The sequence below is a fragment of the Phyllostomus hastatus genome, unplaced genomic scaffold (genome assembly GCF_019186645.2).
Source record: "Phyllostomus hastatus isolate PE091 unplaced genomic scaffold, TTU_PhHast_1.1 phas_contig_1162, whole genome shotgun sequence".
NCBI classification, from domain to species: domain Eukaryota; kingdom Metazoa; phylum Chordata; class Mammalia; order Chiroptera; family Phyllostomidae; genus Phyllostomus; species Phyllostomus hastatus.
The window spans coordinates 1,410,646-1,433,782 of NW_025333537.1; the positions used below are offsets into that span (position 1 = coordinate 1,410,646).

Sequence of the window (23,137 nt, forward strand, 5' to 3'; positions counted from 1 at the left end):
GCATCATGCTTTTAATGTCTACATTAATGGTCTGAAGCCGATTTGCTACCAAAAAAAAAAAAAGGTGCAGCTTCTCTCCAAACACAAACACCCTAGGATTTAACAAAACTCTCTCCCCACCATTTACACTCCGCGGCACACCCCTGCTGATTTTGGACTTTGCCCCAGAAATAACCAGAGGCCAGGAGCTGGGCGGGCTCAGCCCACCAGGACTAGTCCCAGCAGCGACCCTGCTCTCGGGGCTCCTCCGCCTTCCCGACCTTCCCGACCTTCCTTGGCCTTGGGACTCAGGCGGCAGGACACCCAAGGGGCAGAGGCCGTGGGCTCCAGCATAAAAACCCAGTTCTGACACCTCCCTGCTGCGCGACCCTGGGCAAGTCAGGGCTCCCCCGGTGTCCCCATCTGTAAAATAGGGATAATGGGAGCACGGGCCTCCATGGAGAGGGTTACACACACTCAAGTGTGTAAGGGGTGTCGCCTCACCCCCACTTTTAACAGGCAGCCGCTGATCAAGGCGATTTGTTGAGCAGGAGCGCCCTCTAGCGTCTGGACCTGGAAATCACCATGGGGAGGCAGACAGCCAACTCCAAGTACAAGATAACAAATACCCTTGGGAAGGAATGTAAAAAGTTAACAGCTCCCATCTATTTAGCGCCTACCATGTGCCTTGTGCTCTCCCCATTATTCTCCATAATGAGAGGCTGACAGTATCCCCATTCGAAAAGAAAGGGGGGGGTTCTCATCCCTGGATGAGGAACCTGAGGCTCAGAGACGTGAAGCCACTTGCTCAAGGCCACACGGCAGGGAAGGCTGGATTTGAACCCAGGTCTGTCTGACTCCAACTCCCCATTCTTCACTGGAGCCCTGGAATTGGGAGACTGTGCTTAGGAGAACCCACCCACTATTTCAGGGCAGCGATAGAGAAACTGCGGCGCAGAGAGGACAGGCCGCGGACCCCGAGTCACACAGCACAGACACCTCAGGCTCCGGGCTCCCAGAAGTGTTCCCCACACGTGCCCATCCCCCCCCCAGAGACTCCACCCTGTGTTCGTCATTCCTTTCAGCGGCCACAGGGTCGGCGTGCCCCTTCTCGCTGCCCTAAGCCCTGGAATGTCGGGAACTCGGCGGCGGCTCCCCTGGGACGGCGAGGGCCGCCAGCCAGAGGGCCTCCGCCTGACACCAGGGCTCGTTCCCGCCCGTCTGCGTGAAGCCCCCAGCGGCCTGCTGGGGGCCGCCAGCATCGTGGGATTCTCTTTCCTTCGTATGTCAAGGGCCCTGCGGATGAACAGGGGCACTGGTCCCGCTGGAGGCGCCACGACAGGTGGGAAAAGAGTGGGAAGTTGTCCCCATGAAGGAAGGGGCTGCCCAGGGGCACAGCCTTGGTCCTGCTGAGACCCCACAAACCCCCTGGAGTGGGGGGCGTTTTGCGGGGCTGCCCACGCTGAGAGGACTCGGCACCTCTTCCTGGGGGGCCCAGAAACGCCGGGGACCCTCTAAGGGGGCGAAGAGTCTCATGATGTGGGTTTGCCGTTTAAATCCTCACGGGAGTCCTTTACGATCCCTCCCCAGCATCTCCAGGACCTTTAGCTGCGGGCGGGGCAGGAGTGACAGGAAGACGGAGGCTGGGAAAGGACGGGGACTGTGAGGGCGCGGCGTGTGTGGTGGGCGTTCCAGACGCAGCACGCCTGAAGCCGGACCCTGACCCGGCCCCCGGCCCCCGCCCCCTGGACCCTGCCCCCCACACTCTTCCGAACAAATGTTGGCGGCAGCCCCGTCCTTCCCGCTGTCGGGCCCCACTCGCCCCGTGGCCCCATGCTGCTCCCCTTCCTTTCCCACCCCACATCCCGTCCCTCGGGAAATCCTGTGGGTCAGCCTTCCGAACCTATCCAGAACCCACCTGCTTCTCGCCACCTCCTCCGAGGCCCATGGTCGGAGCCACCATCACCCCCACCTGGACAACCTCGGGGGTCTCCCTGAATCAGCCTCTGTCCTGCTTCCGCCCGCCCCCTGTGCCTTCGGAGCACAGTCCTCTGAGGGGCTTCAAGGCCCTGCCTGACCTTGCCGGCAGCTCCCCACCCCTCCCTCACTTGGCTGCAGCCACCCTGGGTCCTCCTTCCAGTTCCACAAATGTGCCTGGGCCCACTCAGACCTCAGGGCCTTTGCACTGGCTGCTGCCTCATCCCCCCTCCCTCACATGGCCTGTTCCCCCGCCTTCTAAAGCCTCTGTCCTAGTGTCGCCTTCTTAGGGAAACCTCCACCCTGGCCCGGTCCAGCCCTCGGGGCCTTCTTCCTGCTCCCTCCCTCCCCCCTCCCTCCTGCCTCAGCCTCCTGACACCCTCGGCGACACTCGTGTATCACGGCCATTCTTGATGGCCTGACCCCCACCCGAATGTCGGTCCCCGAGGCAGAGATCCTGGCCTCTTGTTCACCAGTGTGTCCTAAGCCTGGCACCCATGTTTAGCTGAACCAAACGGAGGGGTCATTGCGTGCCACCACTGGGCTCAGCTGCTAGCACTGACTGAGGGCCTACCACGCGCCAGCCTGTTTGCGCTGCCTGAGTCTGCGGGACATCCCTCGATGGAGGTGCTGTCTTTGCTCCCCTCCTCCAGGTGGCTGACTGGCTCTGAGAGGCCGAGACAGGTGCCTGAGGCCCCGAGCTCCAGGAGTGAGTGGCTCCGTGGGGGTCAGAGGCCAGTGAGCCTGACGCCGAGACCCTGCCCCCCGCTCTGCAGCCAGGTTCTAAAAGGCGCCTGCAACTTGAGTCATATGCACGGGTCTTGTGATGCAAGCCATTCTGTAGCCCAAACCTCAGGCCCGACCACGCAGCACAAAAATAGCCCGTTCTCGGGCCAAACCAGACCCTCAGCGCGAGCGGGAAGCACCAAGAGCTGAGATCCAGAAGCCAGTAATAAAAACAGCAGCAGCAACATGCCAGGCTCACAGCCACTTTAACCCCCACAGCCCCTTCGACAGGCTGGGGCATCTGGGCGGTCCATCAGCCCCCGGCTGCTGAGCACCTACTATGTGCCGGGCACTGTGGCAGAGCTGTGCTCTGTAACCAAGCACATTAGCTTCGGGGCCAGACTCCCCAAGTTCAAGTCCCAGCTCCGTCCCTGGCGGGCTGTTCACTAGCAGGTGGCTACCCACCCACCCTCTTGGAGTTTCGGTTTCCTCGTCTGTAAGACAACACCACCCCCCGCCCTCGGGCTGCCGTGGAGACTTATCTCGGGGCCACGTGTGGAAGTGCGTGGAGGGAGCGAGAAGCCCACTCCTGCCGTCTCGGGACCATTGTCACCAGTCCTGGGGCGGCGGCCGCCTGGGCGAGGGGTGAAGCTAAATGCATGAGGAGAAAGAGAGCCGACCTGACCGGATTTAGACATGTGGACATTTTTCCACCAAAAATAAAAGATCCGGCCGTGCAGTGGAGCATGGGGAGACGGCGCTCACCACCGCCGTGGAGAACGGCGTGGTTCCCGCCATCCGGGGGAGGGAGAACGAGCCGTGGCACCACAGACGCTGGCGAGGAGGCGTCTGACAGGGGCCCGGCAAGGGGCCCGGCCCTGGTCTTGGTCTCCACGGCGCACAGCCTCTTCCTGAAGACGCTGTCCGGGCGGGGGGGGGACCTCCGGGAGCCACCTCCGCTGTGGCTGGCGTGGAGTGGCGGGAGGCGGCCAGCCAAAGTCCTGAGGGGGAACACCTGTCACTGTATTCACATGCGTGCACACGCGCACACACACACACACACAAATCTAGGTACTGAGCACCCACTCCAAGCGCAGCGCTGTGTCAGGGTGCTGACGTCCCTCACCGAAGCTGACCCTCAGCACAGCCCTGCCAGGCGGGGGCGGACCACCCCCACCTTCACTCAGGTGGGACCCTGAGGCTGCAAGCGGCGACATGACTTGCTTCCGACGAAGCCCGGATGCCAGGCCAGGGCTGGGGTCCCCCCAGGGCCCAGACCGGCCCTGGGCGATGATGCCCTTCTGTAACCCTCCACCCCACGGGCCTCAGTTTCCCCATCTGAGAAACTGGAAGAGCAGACTCAGCAGTGAAGCAGCTAAGACGACACAGAGAGAAGGGGGCTGGGGCCCTTGGGTGAGCTGCCCTGCCTCTCCAGCTCCCTGAACACAAAACAGGGACGATCGCGAGGTCTCCCCAGAGGGTTCTTGCGAGGAAACGTGTGGCTCCACCCCACAAAAGGCACCTGCACAGGCCCAGGATGCTGTGAGTGCCCGGCAGGAACGGCGGTGGTGATGGTGGCCGTCATTACTGCCACCACTGCTGTTGTCATTGGTGACCACGAGCGACCGGCTCAATGCCGGTCTTCCCACAGGGCCACCGGCCTTGAAGCCGTCTGGTTGGGTTATCTCAGCAACAGAGTAGCTTCAGTAACTCAAGGCAGCCGTGGCAGCGGTCACCACCAGCTACTGTTACTAATGATTTGAAAAAGAAACTTGATCTCCCTCCCCCACTTCCCAGCTGATGCCTGGGCCTGACAGCGGGGGTGGGCGGTTCCCCCCCAGGACAGAACCGCAGGGCTCTGCAGACTCCAGCCACCCACCGGCAGCCACGGGCACCCCACCAGGCAAGCGGCAGCTCGGCCAACACCCACTGCAGCCCACACCTGGCCCGCTTCTAAGAAGTGGTTTCAGGAAGTGGCGTGAAAGGCGAAAACAGACTTAAGGCTGCGCAGAATTGTCGTCACGGGGCTGTGCGCATGGTGACTGCCCGAGTGCCCGGCCCCGGGGCATGGCCAGTAAGTCAAGGCTGGCGGCAGGGGGGACAGTACGCAGCCATTAAACCCCGTGTTCACAGAGCGACGTTAAGTGATGTGGGCCAGTGTGCCCGTGTCGGTGGGCACACACGGAGATGTGTACACAACCCCCCCCCCGCCGTCATTCAGGCGCTCGGGGCGCCTAGGGAGGCCCTGCTGTGGACGAGACTCAGGCAGCACACCGCGCGGGGTCCCGGACCGGACCCCGAAACAGGAAGAGGACGTTCCCAGAAATCTGGCGCAATCTGCATCGCACGGCGTTTCTCGGCCCCGGTGTCACCCACACCTCGGGTCAGGCCCTTCTCCGTGGCAGTCCTGGGGGCGGGGGCGTCCCGCACACCGTGGGGTGTTCCGCGTCATCCCTCGCCTTCCTCCACGGGATGCCAGCAGCATCCCGCCCACCCTGGCTGTGACCGGCGAAACGTGTCCCCAGACACCGCCATGTCCCCTGAAGGTCATGCTGGAGGGGAGCCCCCGGAAAGAAGCCCAAGGTGGGGGGGAGTCCCAGTGTCACCAGGGGATGCCCGGGCCGCAGGCTGTGCTGGAACCTCCTCTGCTACCTCTGCAGCCCCTCTGCAAACGGGAAGCATCCCACATTAAGTCTCACTGAAACAGGATGCAGGGCCACGGCTTCCGACCGGTGTCAGCGGTGTCGGGGAAGGCCTCGGGGCAGAGCTGACCCTGAGCGGAAAGCCTGCGAGCGGTGAGGTGAGGACGGACTGACCGGGGCTGAGCGAATGGCAGAAGGAAGTGTCCTCCCCGCCGTGCGTGTGTGTGCAGCTCCGCCAGGATCGGGGGAGCCGCCGCCCACCCTGGGCCTGTGTCCTCGGTCACTCTGGACCTGGCGGCAGCTTCCTGGGAAAGAGGGTGGGCTAACATGTGCTGGGGAGCAGTGTCCAGGCTGCACAGGAAGGGCCCCAGCCGGGAAGGAGGAAGGCGGCGTGCCCCCACCTTGCAGACGCGTGGCTGAGGCCCGGGGAGGGCAGGGGGCCCGCCCTGGACCACCTGGCTGCGGAGCAGTCCGAAGCCTGTGGGTTGCCCACATTCCCGGGAAGGCAAGAGCGTCCAGCTTAACATTCCAGACGGGGGCCAGCCCTGCTGCGTGCGTGCCGGGCTGTCCGTGCAGCGATGGGGACGCTGCGGGCGCGCTGCAAAGCCGGCGGTGAGCCCACGTGCTGCTCCACACACGCCGGGACCTCGCCACCTGCCCCCAGGTGACTGAGTGGGGCTCTCTCCTGGCCCCACGCACAGGAAAGGCCTGGTGGACCACCTCACCCCACCTCTTCGTGGTTCAGACGGGGAAACTGAGGCCCAGAAGAACAAAGACGTGCCCAAGGTTACAGAGAGAGAGTTGGGGCAGAGCCAGGTGAGAGGAGCCGTGCCCCTGTCCACCCCCAGCGCTGCCCCCATGCGGCCAAGGGCTTTCTCCACCTCCCACCCCCGCCGGCCAGGGTGAGCGCGGGCTGCTTCCCGGAAACCCCCACAAGCAAGCCGACTGGTCTTGCTCTTTCTCTTGCGCACACCAGCCCTTTGCACATGCTGTTCCCTCTGCCCGGCACACCCTTCCCCGCCCTACCTGCCACAGCGTCTCTCGCCAGCTCCCACGCACCCCCCAGTGCTCACTTTCCCCGGGGGCATCTCCTGGAACCCTGCCCTGGGTGAGACCATGTCCCCACAGCCCTGGGCGTGACCCCATCCTCCGAGAGGTCTTTGCCCTGATGTGCAGGGCCCACAGCGACACCAAGCCCCCCAAGGTTGGGGACCACGTCTGGCGTGCTCCCCCGAGTTCAGTGAACACAGGACGGTGGTCGTCTGCTGACGCGCCCAGCCCCGGCATGGAGGTCCCAGGCCCTGGGGTGGCAGGCTGCTCCTCGGTCCGCTCTGCGTCTCTGAATCTGACACCCACTCCAGCACGCAGGTGCTCCCGCCGGCAACCCCAGTGGTTCTCTAACCCGGCAGGCACCCCACAAGGTCACTCGGCTTAACGCTGGCCATCTGAAGTTGGTGTCAGATCCCGCCGGTTAGCGGCGCAGTCTGGCGAGACTGCCCGCCCTTGACCCCCACCCCACACCCCCCGCTGCCAACACACATCCAGACACCAGTGGCAACTCCAGGGTGTCATCTGCACTTCTAACCAACTGGCTACACGTCAGAGGCTCCTGGGACCCCGCCCTCCCGCCCTGGGCTCAATGAGTTGGCTGCACGGCTCAGGGAACTCAGAGAAATGCCGCTTTATCAGAGATGGACGTGACTCAGGAACGCCGGATGGGAGGGCTGCGCAGGGCGCGGGGCGAGGGAGGGACGGGATGAGGCGCTTCCCCGAGCTCTGCGTGCAGCCCTCTCCCCGAATCTCCGTGTGTCCCCCGACCCCGGCGTCCCCCGAGCCCCGTCCTCTCAGAGGGGCTTCACTGCAGAGCCACCACGGATGCAGCTGCGGACTCCAGTCCCTCTCCCCGCCCTGGGGGTCAGGGGTCCCTGGGGGTCGGGGCCGGACTGACAGTTCCCACCCTGTAATCACGCTGGTTGGTTTCCCTGGCAACCAGCTCCCACCCGGAGCTCAGGTGGGGCTGAAAGGGGCTTGTGACCAACATCAAGTCATCCTTATTGCTCTGATCACTGAGGAAATGCCGAGGGTGTTTAGTGGCTCCCAGGGTTTCCAGGCGCAAGGAGGTCTGTGTCTGAAAGGGGGGAAAAAGACTGAACACGCATTTCTCACTGTAAGTCACAGTGCCACAGCCCCCCCAGCACCCAGCCCAGGGCCCCGGCACAGGCCGGCACATGCCGGTCACGAGGACCCCGTGGACGGCGGAGTTCGGAAACTCGGACGAGCGCAGGCAACCCATTTCCTTCCTCACGCTCTCCACGACCTTCCAGGCTTTCTCCCCCGTCCACAGACGGTTGTGTGATGAAAAACAGACCTGTGTTAACACGCGTCACACAACATGCCGACATCTGGATGTCCACAACCCAAGGCTCAGGGCCTGGGGGGGCTGCTGAGGTCCAGCGGCTCCAGGGGGTTCGGGAGGGCAGGCCGGCTCTGGCGGAGAGGCGGTTAAAGAACTAGCCTCCTAAAATTGTATTTTTAGGACCTCCGGAAACTTCCCTGGGTGAGAAGGCATCTGAAGTATTCACAAACATTCAGCAGCAGGAAAAATAATATTTTCCCCGTCTTTGGCTTTGGCGCCTTCTCGACCCAGTGGCAAACGTTCGCAGAAACTCCCAGACCCACTCGCGAGGATCCCCCGTGAAGCCCCTCTGCTCACGGAGCCCCGATGAACGCCCTCAGAACCGCCACGCCCTCCCGCCCACCCTGCAGCCTCACAGGTGAGGGAACAGAGGCCCAGAGAGGGGGAGCGACTGGCCCGGGGACACACAGCAGGTCCGTCTCAGGGTCCGAGCAGAATCTGAAAAGCACTTGCACCCCAAAACCACTTCCACCGCCTCTGGCATCTCACCAGAAAAAGTTTTGTTTTGTTTTTTCTTTCTCTTATATAGAGAAGAGAATGAAACATGAGGGTTTCAACTCTTTCCTTTGGCTTAGTTAAGTTGATTAAAAGTAAAGCAAAATCTATTGTTTTCATCCCCTAAAAGCCGGGGCGGTCTCACACGCACACAAAAGCAAGGGGGATATGATTTCAGAATAAAGAATAGCCCTTTAAAGCAGAGAAATGTCGCTCCCCGGAAAACTCACGAACGCTGCCCTTGTTTCTCTGTTGTTTTGTTTTTTTCCCTCCCAGTGGCCACTTGCGCTCGGACCACTGATCCCCAGGAGAGGCAGGACTCCCACGCTCTCCCACAGGTCCCCGTCCCCTCCCCCGACACCCCTCCTCCGGGGAACAACCACCGTTTGTTAAAGAAAACAGAGAGGCTGCTAGCAGGCAGAGCCAAAAAGCGCACTTGGCAGGAGGCGGGAGGAGAAGGCGAGGAAGACGACACCGGCCGGCCGCGGCCGCACTCACCCAGAGGTAGCGCAAGAGCTTCAACAAGCCGGGGCAGTAATAATACTCCATCTCGGGGCCCCGGGGCTATGCCGACAGTATCCCGCGCGCTTCCAGTTTTCCTCGGGAGGGGGCGGCTCTTCCCACTGGGCTCGGCGGCCAGGAATCAAGTTCAAGGCAGCATGAATCATTCAGAGGCCGGCCGGCAGCCAGGGGACCAGCCAGCCACCCTGCGCCCTGCTAGTGGCCAGGGCCGCCTCCGGGGCGGGGAAGCCGCAGCCCAGGTCCCATGAGCCCTGCCTGCAGCATCTCTGGTGGCTCGTCCAGGCGGGGCGGGTCCGGCGCGGCTCCTCCTAGAGCCCGAGGCACTGTCTGCCTCAGAGACTTTCTGCCTCCTGAGGGTGCTCGGGGTATGGTGGAGTTTTCAGCTGTGTGGCAGAAAGAGCAAGGGTATGTGTGTGTGAGTGTGTGTGTGTGTGTGTGTGTGTGTGTGCAAGTATGGTATGACTGAGCAGTTGTGTGAGTACCGTGTGTGTGGTTCCCCCCAAACCACACAAGTGGGGGGGGGTGGGTAGAGGGCGGTAACTCTTCACACGGAAAGGAAGTAAATCAGCTCGGGGTCTTGCTGGCTCACAGGGTCCCTGCCGGCCCCAGTCAGGTTCCCTCCAGGCTGCTGAGCCGCCCCGGAAGGAGGACCCGGCGGTCCCCACCGCGCACAGCGGGAGAACACCGAGGCCCGGAGAGGGCGAGGGGCGCTGAGGTTGCACAGCGAGGTGGAAACCGAGCGGAAGCTGGGACGCGGGCCTCCCACCCGTGGGTCCTGGCTTCTGTCCACTCCTGCAGGGGTGGGGGCGCTGAGGAAGACAGCAGCCAGCTCTCAGAGTCGCCCCCCCCAGCCGCTCCTGTGGGCGGGGGCGAGGGGGGCAGCGCCCGCCGTCAGGGATGGAGAACGCAGGCTGCAGCCCTGGCTGGGTGGCCCAGCTGGTCAGAGTGTCGCGCTGACGGGCCGAGCTCGCGGGTTCGATCCCGCCCCCGGGCACACCCAAGCATCCACCGATGAACGCGTAAGTGAGTTGGAACAACAGATATCTGAGACCAGTGAGTTAAAAAATAAAAACGTAAAAACAAAAAGAGTGCAGACCACAGCGCACCTGCGGCCAGCCCAAGGTGACCTCCCCAGGATGTTCCCCTCATGACTGAGCAGGGACTTGCCTGGTCTCGCTGTCCCTCCATGCCCTGGCAGACCCTTCTGTTGCGGGGGGCGTGGGGGATGGCGCCCCCCTGCCGTTCAGGGTGTTGCAGACTGGATGAGGTCCCCTCGGAGCACCCAGTGGAGGCTGTCGTCCTGCCCACCAGCCAGACAGGGAGCCGGAGCCCAGACAGACAGAGGGGTGCAAGGCGATTCTCGGCAATGGGGCAGTCCTGGAGCCCCCCCTGCCAGTCCGAGGAGGAAGAAGGGGGAGGGGCGCAGGCACTTGGCAGAGCTGCCAGCCCACCTCCCCCCGCCCCCCGCCCCATCCCACCCCTGCAGGCCCCGGGGCCCATCTGGGCGGCACACTCAGCCCCACCGCCCCGCGTGGTAGCGCCGCCACCTGCAGGGCAGCTGACAGGAAACACACTAGCACCCCGGGGAGAAAGCTGAGCTCAGCAGCCCGGGAAACCACGGTGACTTCAGAGCCTTTCAGAAGCAGACCTGTGACTTCCTCGATGCTCAGCGCTCACATCCGGCCAGTGGCCGGCGATGGGGCCTCAGCCAGCCACTGCCCCATGGCGGGTACACCTGGAAGACCAGGCGGGCCCTGCTGGCGTCCAGTGGGCGGGCAGAAGGCCGGGCCCCCATGGACTGGCGGGCTGGCAGTGAGGGTGGAGCGGGGCCGTGGTCGGCGCGCAGCTGGAGGGTAGACCCCCACAGGCTGGCCATGTGACTGGGGTGTGTCTGGTGGGGGAGGGGGTTCTGCTGTCCAAACCACAGTGAAGTCGGGGGGTCGGGCCCTGCCAAGTGAGGGGCCCAAAGAACAGTGGCACAGGTGGCCCAGGGGTCTGACCGGGGGCAGGGCTGGCAGAAGTGGGCTGGGAGGGGCACAGACAGGGGTCAGGCCGGGGGGGCAGCAGCACGGTCCCTGAGAGGGAAACCCGTCTGGTGGAGGACCCATCGTGGAGAGGGGACAAGGCAGGGACACGGATGAACCCGCGGAAGTGGGAGGAAGCAAGGAGACAGATGGCCCGAGCAGCCACCGGGGACAGAGAGAACCAGGCACAGTTGGGGGAGGGCCGGACAGCAGGGAAGAGGGTGGGAAGCGGACCGAGAGACACCCTGGCAAGTCCAGGACGGGGACAGAGCCAGGCCCGGCGGAGGGCGTGGGCAGGCAGCGAGCCCCACGCGCCCACGGCCCCCAGAGCAGAGGCCGCCCACTGCACCCTCACCCCAGGCCGGAGGGACCCCTGCCCTGTCTGGGTGGTCTCACTCTGGCCAGCCCAGGCCCCTCGCCCCATGGGTCCTTCTCCACCCGGCCAGGGGAGTCCCCGGCGTGCAGAGGTACCCCCCAACCCCCCCACACACACACACACTGGAAGCCTCCTCAGCACACCGCTCTCCCTCCACAAACCTTGCCCACCTTTCACCCCCTGACCCCGCAGCAGCCCCGCCCCACCCCGCCCTGCCCAATGAGACACGCCTGCCCTCGGGGCTCCTGCACATGCTCTCCCGGAATGCTGCCCTCGGGAAGGTCTGTCCACCAGAACCTGTACACGTCACCGTGTTTGGAAACATGTTTTTGAGGACGTGACTGACTTAAAGGTCTTGAAATGAGATCATCCAGGACTCCCAAACCCAGGGCCTGTCAAACATGGAGAATGCCGTGTGTGGGCAGGGGTGCGGCGCGGCTGGGACGAGCCCACCAGCCAGAGAGCAGCTGGAGCCATGGGCAGCTGGAAGGGCAGCAAGGGTCCCCCCCAGAATCTTCGGAGGGGGCACAGCCCTCACTGACACCCCTATTTCAGACTCCTGGCCTCCGGAATGGTGACAGAGTGAACACCCACTGTTTTGCGCTGCCCTGCGGTGTGATGACTCATTATGGCGGCCCCGAAAAAGCATGTGCCCCCCCCCTTCCTCTTCACGTGGCTCACCCCTGTTCGGGTTGAGGTCTCCAGCCTAAGATCGAATCACCCAGCCTCCCCGCAGCCTCCAGCCCAGGCTCCAGGCAGCTCCCAGCCACAGGGCCCCCAGTGCGCCCTTCTGGGGGACATTCTGCCTCTTTGTGAGTCCTCCCTCCACCTCCCCTCCTCCCGGGGCAGCTCCCCCAGGGCCCGCCCCGCCCCGGTCAGCCCGGCCGCCCGCATCCTCACATGGCCCTCGGCCACAGCGGGTCTTCGGACCACCCTCGTCTGCGTCACGTCACTCCTTCATGCCAGAAAAGACGGAACGTCCTAATGGTTGAGCGCATCTACTCAGATGCTGAACCCTCAGATGCTAAGCCCTCTACTCAGAGGGCTTAGCCTTCAGCAGAAACTCCCATCCGTGGAAGGGACGGGAGGTTGTTAGAACTGACATGGAAAACGGACCCCCGCCCCCCGAGAGGTTCTTGTTCGGGTGCTAGAGTCGGTGGGGCAGAGAGGGAAGGCAGGGGCGCAGTTCGGTTTTTTGGTGAGTCGCCCGCACCGCGGCAGCAGGACGGCTGCCGGCAGCGATGCAGACCCAGGCCGCAGGCGTGCATTCCTGTGTGGGGACAGGGCAGGGCCAGCACGCCTGCCTGGGGACCAGACCCACCGCATTCCTCCCGTAGCCCTGGCCTGGACTGTGCGGGCCCTCGCAGGCAGCCGAATCTAGGCCTTTTGGAACCAAGGCAGCCCACTCACTTGCCCCTCGCTCGCTGGGTCCAGGTGCTGCACCGGGAGCTGGACAGAGACGGCACTGCCATGCCCCCTCCTCACCCCGCCCCCGAGAACTCGGAAGGGGCCTGCACACCCCCACGCGCCTGTGGTCCATGGGGGGGCACCTTGCCTCTCTGCTCGGCCTTCAGTGCCCTTTGCCACACGGCCACCACCTGCGGTCCCAGCCAGACCCACTGCCCGGCCACACTGCACCCTCGGCCTCCCAGCGCTGCTCAGGCAGGGCCCTCCGCGGGAATGCCCGCTCCGGCTGTGGGAGGTCAACCACCTCTCTGGCCCAGTGCACACAGCACGTGGGCAGAAAGTCCCCAAACAAGCACGAGTCACTGTGCCCTCCTTGGGAGCATCAGGGTGCTTGGTGTGATGACAGCCTGTCCTCCCCATGGCACTGGGAACCCCCCCAGTGCAGGGCCTGGGCCCCCGTGGAGGTCCCGGGGCCTGGCACAGGGCCCAGCGCTTAGTAGGTGTTCTGTGGCCACTTCCTGAAGGGAGAGAGCTCCCAGGTCTCCCAGCAGCAGTCAGTCCAGCTGACATGGAGAAGGCATGTGAATCTGTACATCCATAGCACTCCGAAGGCAGCCCTACTGTGTGCAGGGCACTGGGAGTGCCAGCCACCCAGTGAGGCCCCCAGGAGCCATTCATGTGCCCCCGTCCTCTGGCAGCTGACAATGGCCTGGAGACTCAGGGCACAGACAGAGCAGAAGGCTGTCCAGGGGGAGACTGAGGCTGAGGGAGAGGACAGCACATCTTGCAGAGGCCGCCCAGGACACCGGTGAGGGGGCGGACGCTGAAGGCAGGCTGCTGGGGCCCAGTCCTCAAGCCGGCACCAGCTAGCCGTGTGGTGCTGGGCTGGCCGTGTAGCTACTCTGCACCCCAGCTCCCTCAAGAAAACCAGGGGGACGACAGTGCCGGCCCCACGGGGTGACTGGGGGGTGGGGGGGATGAGGTAATGCGTGCCAGGTGCCCAGAGCCCCGAGCCAGGTGCGCACTCAAACCACCTCAGCCTCGACTCCCTACTGTCACGCCAGTGCGGCCACGCTGGCCGGCAGGGTCACACGGAGGGGCCCGAGCTGGGGTCAGCCCATCAGGACTGGGGGCTCTCTAGCCCAAACAAGGCACCTCCGAGCCCATCCCATGGGGGCAGAGCCCACCCACCGGGTGTCATCACTCGCTGGACGTCTGAAACCACTTAAAATGCACAGCCGGGAAAAAAAGACAAAACACCCTCCTGCCCTCCCGCCCAGCCCGGTCGGCTCCCTCCACCAGGCAGGGGGCTCACGGGGCAGGAAAGTGACCGGAGGGTGGGGGGGAGTCAAGAAGGAGCCAGCCCAGCGCAGAGGCCGGAAGTACCGGGACACACTACCCTGCGGCTTCACCAAACACGAGCTCAGGGAAAGAGGCCGGACGTGAAGCCCGCCAGCAGTGGGTCCCCAGTGACAGCAGCACCCCGCAGAGGCAGGCCGGCAGGGGGGGCGGAGGCTGAGAGGGGCCGGGGCCAGTGGGGCAACCGCTCATGGGGACGCAGTTTCTCTCTGGGGTGAAGAAGAGCTTCTGGAATTAGACGGGGGTGGCGGTTGTGCAACTTTGTAAGTTTGCTAAAAATTACTCGTTTGTCCACTTAAAATGAGTGAGTTTTATAGTATGTAAATTACATCTCTGTGGGCTTTTGGAGAGGAGGGGGAGAAGACGGAGGAAGAGGAAGGGGGAGGGGGAGGAGGAAGGGGAGGAGGAGGGAGGGGGAGGAGCAGGAGGAGACACAGGGGGAGGGGTGGCCGGGGCACAGCAGCTGTGAATGAAAGCCCCCACCTCCTCCCCACCACGGCCTAGCAGCTGGGACACACGGCGTGTAAAAAGGAAACGGACGAGAACCCCGATGGGGGAGGAAGCTGGTGACACGTGTGCCCTCGTCGATGGCATGTGTTAAAAAAAAATCTAAATGTCACAGAAACCTTGGCTTTTTCAGGTGTAGAGTGAAGGGCCTAATGAGGGAGGGAGTAAAAACCGGTAATAACACGCAGTGTTGAAACTAGATCCCCTCCACCCTGCCCCCTGCTGGTGGCTTGGAACACTGCACAAGGAAACTGGTTGGGTCTTGAATCAGGAAGGATGGGTGGGAGGGAAGAGAGAAACTGCAGCTAGAACACGCCCTGGAGGATGCTCTGGTGTCACCAGAATGTGGAGGCTTCCAAGAGTCCTGCCTGTGGCAACTGCCCACTGTACGAGTCGCTGCCCTCCCCCTAGCCTCAGTTTCCCCAGGCGCTGTGGCAAGGGTTCAGACTGCCCACACCCCGAGTGCTGGCTGAAGGCCTCTGGGTGTGGCTAAAGGTAAACACACACAGATTTGCTCCAGCATATAAACATGGTGAGATTTACATGCAGGTTTTGCTTGAGACACTGGGCAGTCCGACCCCTCTGGGCAGGGGCGAGCTGGAACACACGTGCTTCTGTCCTCCCTCCCTGGCCTGCCACGGAGTCCCCATCCCCGCCTGGCCTGGCGTCCTCAGGGGGCTCCTGACACAGAACCTCGAGGGAAAGCACCCGCAGGCCTGGACTCAGAGGCCCAGAGGCGACCGGGTGCGTCTGCCCGAGGCCAGGCATTCAGGAGTCACCAGGTCGGGGGCTTCTCAGGCATGTGAGAGAGGACTTGGTTCTTGGAGCTCTGGCCTCCGTGACTAACTTCTCAATTCCACCCCCAGACTTCCTCTGTTCGGCACGGTGGGGCCACCCCGAGAGCACAGGGGTCCCTCCCAGGAGTCGTGTGTCAAGGACAACAAGTCACTGGTGCGGTGCAGTGTCAAGCCCCCCGGCCTTGCCCCAGCTGAGCCCCCGGCCCACATGGCCCGTCCAGCCCCCTTCTCTCCTCCTCACCCTCCCAGACCCGGCTCCGCTTGTCCCTCCAGGCTCTCGGGTCCCCCCACAACCAAGTCGGGGAGACGAAGCACTGTCCCCTCCTGGCTGCTGACTCAGCCATTCACTTGCTCACTCACTCACTCACTCACTCAACAAACACTGGCCGGGCGTCAGCTCTGCACGGACCTCGCGGAAGTAAACAAGGGAGCCCGGAACCCCACAACCCTGCAATTCTCGTTTGGTGCGGCAAGACGAGAGTCAGAAAACAAACTAACTTGAAGGGCAGGCAGAGGTCAGAGTTGAGAGGAGATTAAACCAGTGCAGGGGAGCGATAAAAACGATGGCGGGTTCACGAGAGCCAGTCACAGAGGGAAGAGACAACGGTCCCCCGGCCGGCGAACAGATCACCACACACGGCATGTTCACATGAGAAGTTGCTGTTTGGCCGTGCAAGGCGAGGAGGTGCTGACGCACGCCACGGCGAAGGTGGGGGGGCCTTCCGCACACTCGGGTAAGCGAAGGAGGCCAGGCACCAAAGGACAAGTAGTGTCTGACTCCATTTACAGGGGCCGGGCACAACCCCCACCCCCCCGTAGGGGCAAACAGTAGAAGAGATGCGGCCCAGGGCTGGGAGCAGGTGGGGTGGGATGAAGGGGGGTCAGCTAATGGGCATGGCTGTCTTTCAGGGGCGCGGAGAACCTTCTGAAGGGGACCGTGGGGGGGTGAGCGAGCTGAAGTGTGCTCTGTGAGCGAGCCAGTTGCATGGTGTGTGACTCAGCTCTCCACCGAGCTGTCACACTGAGGAGAGTGAGTCACTTCCAGGAAAAACAGGAACTAAATGTAAGTCCACGTGGTCCACGAACGTGAAGAGTTTCAAGGTGATACGAGAGGGAGCGGAATTTGGGAAACATCAAATCCGTGCGTCAGAGCCTCCCAGCAGGCTCCACCTGCGCTCGGACCCCAGGCCCACGCCCTCCCAGCTGCGCAGCGGTGCGGGCAGGTGACTTCACCTCTCAGGGCCGCAGCTCTGCCCTCTGGAGAACAGCCCCTCCCTCGGACGGTCGCCGTGAGAACGAACCACGCCACCGGAGCCTGGTGCCTCCCAGGGGGCGGGACACGGGGAGGCTGTCGAGGAGAGGGTTGGGATTGCTTGCTGAGGGGAGCCTGGTTTCTTCCGCAGTTAATAAAAGTCTTTTAGAATAGAGGGTTGGATGGGTACACAGTTTTCCGAGTACTGAACTTAAAGCCATTGAATTACACACAGAAAAAAGTGGCGGGGTGCAGAGGTAAACCCACTCTCACCCCAGGACCCCGCGATCGCGCTCCGTGGCATTCACCCAGAGGAGCCGGAAACTGAGGCCCACACAGAACCACACGGAGAGGCTCACAGCAGCTCCGTTCATAACAACACAACTTGGAAAGACTGACGCGTTCTTCAGTGGGCGAATGGGCACATTAACCACGACATACCCAGACCACAGAATATTATTTAGCGCTAAAGAGAAACATGCTATCACACCGTGAAAAGACTTGAGGAAACTGGAAGGAGACACACTGAGTGACCCCAACTGCAAAGACAAGAAAAAGGGCAGGGACTGCTGTGGGGGGGGACGAGGTGCGGGGGCGGGGGGCCAGGGTGTGGGAAGGGAGGAGGAGGCAGAGCACAGGCTTTCGGGGCAGTGAGACTGCTCTGCGTGACACCCTGCAACGGACACGTGTCACATCAGTACAACACAGAGAGCGAGCCCGAGTGTCAACTATGGACTTGGGGTGATCACGACGTGTCGATGGAGGCCCATCGACTGCCTGTGACGAATGGCCCACTCTGGTGGGGGAAGCTGACGGCAGGGGCGGCAGGCGCTACGTCATCCATTCACTCCGCACACACGTGATGTGCTGCCACTAGGCACCGGGCACTGTGCTCCGTGTTCCTGCCTCTCAGAGCCTCCACTGTGTGACAGGGGGACCCTTCTGTGACAAAGGGTGTCCTGGGGGACAGGGCAGGGGGCCGGGCTCCTCCTTTAGACGTGCGCCAGGGAAGACCCCACCCCCACAGGGGCATCCTGTGGGCTGACAGATGACTTGCAGGGAGGGAAGCGGAGAGGGAGGGGGGTGGGCAGGGCATCTGGAGGAGAGCAAACAGCACGTGCCAAGGCCCTGGGGTAGAACCCCCCTCCCCCGGCATGTTAAGGGAACACTGTGCAGGCCGCTGTGGCATGTGTGGGTGTGTGTGGGGTGAGCGTGGCACGTGTGCGAGCACAGGAGGTCACATGGGTGGCCAGGGGCCGGGACAGACATGGTCCGGCACGCCATCCTGCGGACACCGGATTGGATCACGAGCACAAACGGAGTCCTCACCCTCCAGGAACAGATGCAAATCCGACTCCTCCCTGGTGCACAGTAGGCGCTCAGCAAATGTTTCTGGAGTGAATCACGAAGTCCGCCCAGAACCCTGACTGCTAACTCCTGCCCGGCCGTTCCCGGCTTCCAGCTGTCTTTCCTGGCCACTCGGGACGGGCAGGAGCGGGCTTCTCTGACCCGCTTCACGGAAGGGGGCAGCAAGGTGTCCACGCCAGAGCGGCAGCATCCGAAAGCGGTCAGAATCCGGGCTTGGTGGGGCTCCTCCCTGGTCCCCGAGGGCGTGTGTGCACCCCTGGCAGGGGGAAACGAGCGTGGACCCCAGCAACCTGCCCGGGTGTGGCGGCCCTCTCGTGCCGTTGTCACAGGCGCAGCAAGTTATCGTGCCGCGAGCAGTCAGAAGTGCACCTGTATGTTAGCGATGCGTCTGTACCAGAAAACAACAGTCAAGGTTGCCCCAGTGTGAGCTCATCCTCACACATACTTTCCCACGGAGGAAAAACAAAAGGACTGGGTCGCTGTCACCCACTGGGCCTTCTCTTCCTCACCTGCAAAGTGGCGGCAACGCACTGTGGGGCTGGGTGGGGTGACCGGTGGGAAAGTCACTGTGCTCCACAACCTCCTCCCAGCTCCCAGGAAACCACGGCGCCCGCAATCCCGCACAGGTCCACCAGGGGGCACGCATGTGTTGGGTTGTGTGCCCCCCTCCCACCATTAACCACCTCCCCTGTAGGGGGCCAGGTGTCTCCCTCATTCCAGGCCTCCTGCTGGCTGAGTCTGCACGCTGCTGGGGGGCCATCCGAAGCCTCGGTCCCTGGGGAGCACACAGTGCCCAGGGGCTCCAGTGGCACAAACGAAACACAATCCATCTAGGCAGGATGCCATCCTTCCAAATCCTCCTAGCTGCAAGGGGTGAGTCCTCCCGCCAGGATAAGATCCAGGTGTTCTTGTTTCTTCACTGCGTGTCCTTGGGTCAGTCACCGCCCCCTCTGAGCCTCAGGCAGTGAGGTCACCTGAGAGAACAGTGCCAGGAAATGGCAGTGGACAAGACTCATGAAGGCCCAGGCCTCCATTTTCTCCTCTACCAGGTGGGGACACTGGATACCCACCCCTCGGGGTTTGTGAGGATGAAATGGGATACCTGAGTAATGTTTGCACGTGCTTAGCGGTGTCTGCAATGCAGAAACTCAACGTATCATACAGAGTAACAGTAACAGCAGCAAACACTTATAAGGTGTTACAGAATAACACCTACTGGGTGACAGGCACTGTTCATAGTGCCTTGTGTGCATCAGTCCATCTAACCTCACTGCACTTCCAACGCAGAGGCTCTGTCACCACCCTTGCTCACAGGGAGGAGCAGAGGCGTGGAGACAGTTAGCCTCCTCGAGGTCGGACGCTGGGGAGTAGCAGGGTGGGGGTCAAACCCAGGTCAGCCAGCTTAAGACGCGTGCTCTTTTCTGTGTACGTATTGTACTTTAATTTAAAAATTACTTTCCTGGAAACAAAAGGGAAAGTAAATAGATAATTGGTCTTCGGCAAAATAAAAAATCTTTATGCACGGAAGACAGTGAAAAGAAAACCCACAGAATGGAAGAAAGTATTTTCAAATCATGCGTCTGAGAAGGGATGAGCATCCAGAACGTGTATATATATATATATATAACACTCCCATAACTCAACAACAGGAAAACAAATGAACTGACTCAAAAATACGCAGAGAAGATACTCAACTGGCCATGAAGCCCATGGAAAGGTCTCAACATCACCAGTCATTCGGGAAGTGCAAAGTAAACCCACAATTGAGACACCACTTCCTCTCATTAGGCTGGCTATTAGAGAAATACAAGTGCCGGCCAGAAGATGGGGGAATCGGCATTCTCGTGCACTGCTGGCGAGCCCACTGTGGAGCACAGTTTGGCCGTCCCTCAGAAAGTTAAACACAGAATCACCCCGTGTTTGTGAGCGATTCCTCGCCCTGGCATGTACTCAAAACAGCTGACAGCGGGGACGCAAAGAAACACCGCACCGATGTTTCCTACCACAAGGTGGGAACCACCCAAGCGTCCGTCAGCAGAGACGGAAGGACAGGATGTGGTGGATTCAGACGACGGGATGTCACTCAGACCTCAGCAGGGATGGAACTCAGGCGCCTGCTCCCACGGGCATGGGCCCTGAAGACATTCTGTTCAGTGCGGTAAGCGGGACACAAAAGGGCAAGCAATGCATGATCCCGTGTACACGAAGAGCCTAGAACAGGCCACACCACGGACGCAGAAAGCAGCACAGAGGCTGCCGCGGGCTGGAGGGAGGCAGGCACAGGGAGGCAGGGTTCAACAGTGCTGAGTTCCTGTTCGGGACAGGGACGGCGGTCGTGGCTGCACAACGTGAGTGCAGTTAGTGTCTATTTTCTAAGCATAAACTGGTTAAACGGTAAATGTTATCTTATGTATACTCGAAACACAATAACTTTTTAAAATGATATTGCCCAGACTGCCGCAACAGCCTCCAGCTGGCCTCCTGCTTCTGGCTGATCCTGTTCCATCGCTCTCCACAATGTCCACGAGAGGGCGCTCCGAGCCGCATCTCTGATGGTGCCCTGCTTGTAACTTTTCCTGGCCCCTGGGCGCCTCTAAGCGAATACCAAGCCTTACTCTGACCCTGAGGGTCCCTCTCCTTCTTGTCCACCTTCTCCTGCCACAACCCCACGACTCCCCAGGTAACCCCCTTGCAGCTCCTGGAGAATCCATGTCCCCCATTCTTCTGTAAGTATGTGCATGCCACCCCCTTGCCACCCCCCCACCTCCAGGGAAATCCCTTCTTCCCCCGAGGCCACCTCTGACGTGTCTGGATTCCTCCAGATGCTGTGATGCCTCTCTCCTCCTTGGTGCTCACCCAACACCAGCCTCTTTACACGGACCTGCAGGGCCTGGTGTGACCTGACCCCTGCCATCCCCACCCTGCAGCTCCTTCTCTCCACTCCAGCCCGTGACGGCATTGTCGTTGTTATTACCATCACCTGTCGTGCTACTAAACACATCAAGCCCCAGGGCCTCTGCACTTGCTGTTCCCTCTGCCCGAGACGCTCCCTCTGAGTCTTCTATACGGCTGGGTCCTCCTCCTTCAGGTCCCAGCTCAAATGTCACCTCCTCAGAGCCGCCTCCTGACCCCTAATACGAAATAGCCCCCAACACCCTCCCCCTCTGTCACTCGGATCCCAGCACCCTGCTCTTGCTGTCTGCACGGCACTCGGCAGCATCTGCAAGTCTCTCGCTTTTGACTCTGACTCCTTGTTTAATGCCAGTCTCCCCGCCCTAGTGTGAGCCCCGGGGGCGGGCGCATCACACATCACTGCTGCCTGGAAGGGCCGGGAACAGCACAGGACGCATGGCAGGTGCTCAGTAAACAAATACCCACCGAGTAAGTGATGGGCGAACAGATGAGCGACAGACACTATTCATCACCCCAGATTACACAGTCACGTGTTTACAGTCTATGGGTGTGAGCAATGCTCACACCCATAGAAATGACCATGTTCATCTTTACAGCTTCAGAGTTTTGTGCGTATCAGTAACCGGGTAGGAGATGGGTGGATGGACAGACAGACGGATGGACGGGTGGATGGATAAAGGGACAGATGGATGATGGACGGCTGGAGCGACAGCTGGGTACATGGATGAATCAACAGTCCTCCCGACAGAAAACCAGAGGCACAGCTCATCGTTTGCATCTTAAGACCCAGGAAACAAAGCGTTCTGGCCTGGCTGGTTTCCATCCTGAAAAGGAACTTGAATCGGCTGAGGTGTGAGTTACTCAGGCTTCTCCAGCCCTTCCCACCCAGCAGTGAGAGACAAGAAGCAACTAAGCAATGGAAATGGCCACGTGCCCGAGGACTCCTGGGCTTTCTAAGGGCCCGGCACACCGTCCAGCTTCTCACCGCCACCCAGCTCCACACGCACGCCCCTGAGCCCAGGCGCCATGCGAACCTGCCCAGGCAGAGAGGGGGCATGCTGGCCTCTGGGCCGGCTTCCACCCGCCCAATCTCTTCCACCCCGGGCTTCCCTCCCTTCTCCGAGTCTCGGTCCCCAGCAGGCCGGGGGCCTCGGGGGGCAAAAACTGTGTCTTCCCGTCCTAGAAGCCCGGTGCCTGGCACACATCTCGGGTCACAGCATTTACACACTGGGCAGATGGTCTCTCTTGTCCCACATCCTGTGGTTCAGGGGCCAAGGCCTCCTTGTCCAGAACCTGACAACCCCCACTTTCTCTCCGACTGTGTCATACACAATTCTGTTTGTGGAATGACCAATGGCCCCTCCCAACTTGGCCAACTTCCATGACAGGTGGCGGGACCTGGAGACTGACTTTCCCCAGACTCCGTTGCTGCTAGGAGTGGCCCTGTGAGCCAGGCCTGGCCTGTGACATGTAGGGGAAAGTCTGGAGGCCACTACGGAAAAGCTTTTTCTCAACTAAAAGGGCAGACCTGGCTGGCATGGCCCATCTGGGTTCCATGTCTTCCTGCCTGCAAGGCGACCTAGTCCCGGGGTAAGTGGCAGCCACTTTGGGGCCATGAGGCTCGAAGCATGAAGGAACACCCAAAAGACTCTCAGAGACGCTGAGCTGAGCTAAGCCAGCAGCCTCCGCCTCTGCACATCTCGCTGTGTGAAGCAGAGCAGCACTTCCGAGTAAGCCGGCGGGCGACATTCCTGACGCACGTTCAGTTCAACATACACGGACACGGGCCTGCCATGCTACATGGGAATGCCGAACAGCACGGGATGGACCGACAGTCCCCTCTTATCTCAGGATGATGGCATTCACAAGGACTCCTAGTGCAGCCATTAGAATCCACGACCCCCCGCCCCAACCTCAGTCATCGTAATAAAACCATCAGGTCTAAGCGCTCTCAGACTTCCAGTGATGCCGCTAGCAGGTCTGTGTACAAAGACGGCACCATGACGACAGAGCTGCCGGGAGGCGGTACCACCCCCAAAAACAAGGACCCCCGTTTCATCAGCAAGAGAGGTGGGTCGTCTGCACTCACCATTTAAACGCACGCCGGGGTATCCGGGAGGGACGCGTCAGAGTGAGGTTTAAAAGTGATGCCAGGCCCATCCTGGACTCTGGAACCCACTCCTTGTGCGGAGCGCAGCTTCACGCCCCTAAACCTTTGCCCAGGCTGTTGCTGCACCGGGCAAGCCTCTTCTTCCCGGGCCACACCCATCCGGCAAACCCCTGGTCATCCTCCAAGACTCACCACAAGCGGCCCCCCTCGGCGAGGCTCCCCCACAAGGAGACATGTCCCCCTCCCCCGGAGAGGCTTTGAACGTCG

General features: G+C 61.6%; 1 protein-coding gene across 5 annotated transcripts in view; it reads right to left on the reverse strand.

Moving 5' to 3' along the window:
* Positions 1 to 23,137, reverse strand: part of KIAA1671 (KIAA1671 ortholog) — a 163,726-nt gene that overhangs the window by 74,148 nt on the left and 66,441 nt on the right. The window contains exon 1 of one of the 5 annotated variants that reach the window (XM_045845102.1): positions 9,925 to 10,045. The exons of 3 other annotated variants lie outside the window; for them this stretch is intronic. In XM_045845102.1, the coding sequence (XP_045701058.1) occupies positions 9,925 to 9,945 (21 nt within the window). In that variant the 5' untranslated portion in view covers positions 9,946 to 10,045. Of the gene's footprint in view, positions 1 to 8,733; positions 8,976 to 9,924; positions 10,046 to 23,137 lie in introns of those variants that run through there. One more of the 5 variants, XM_045845096.1, reaches the window with a different exon arrangement.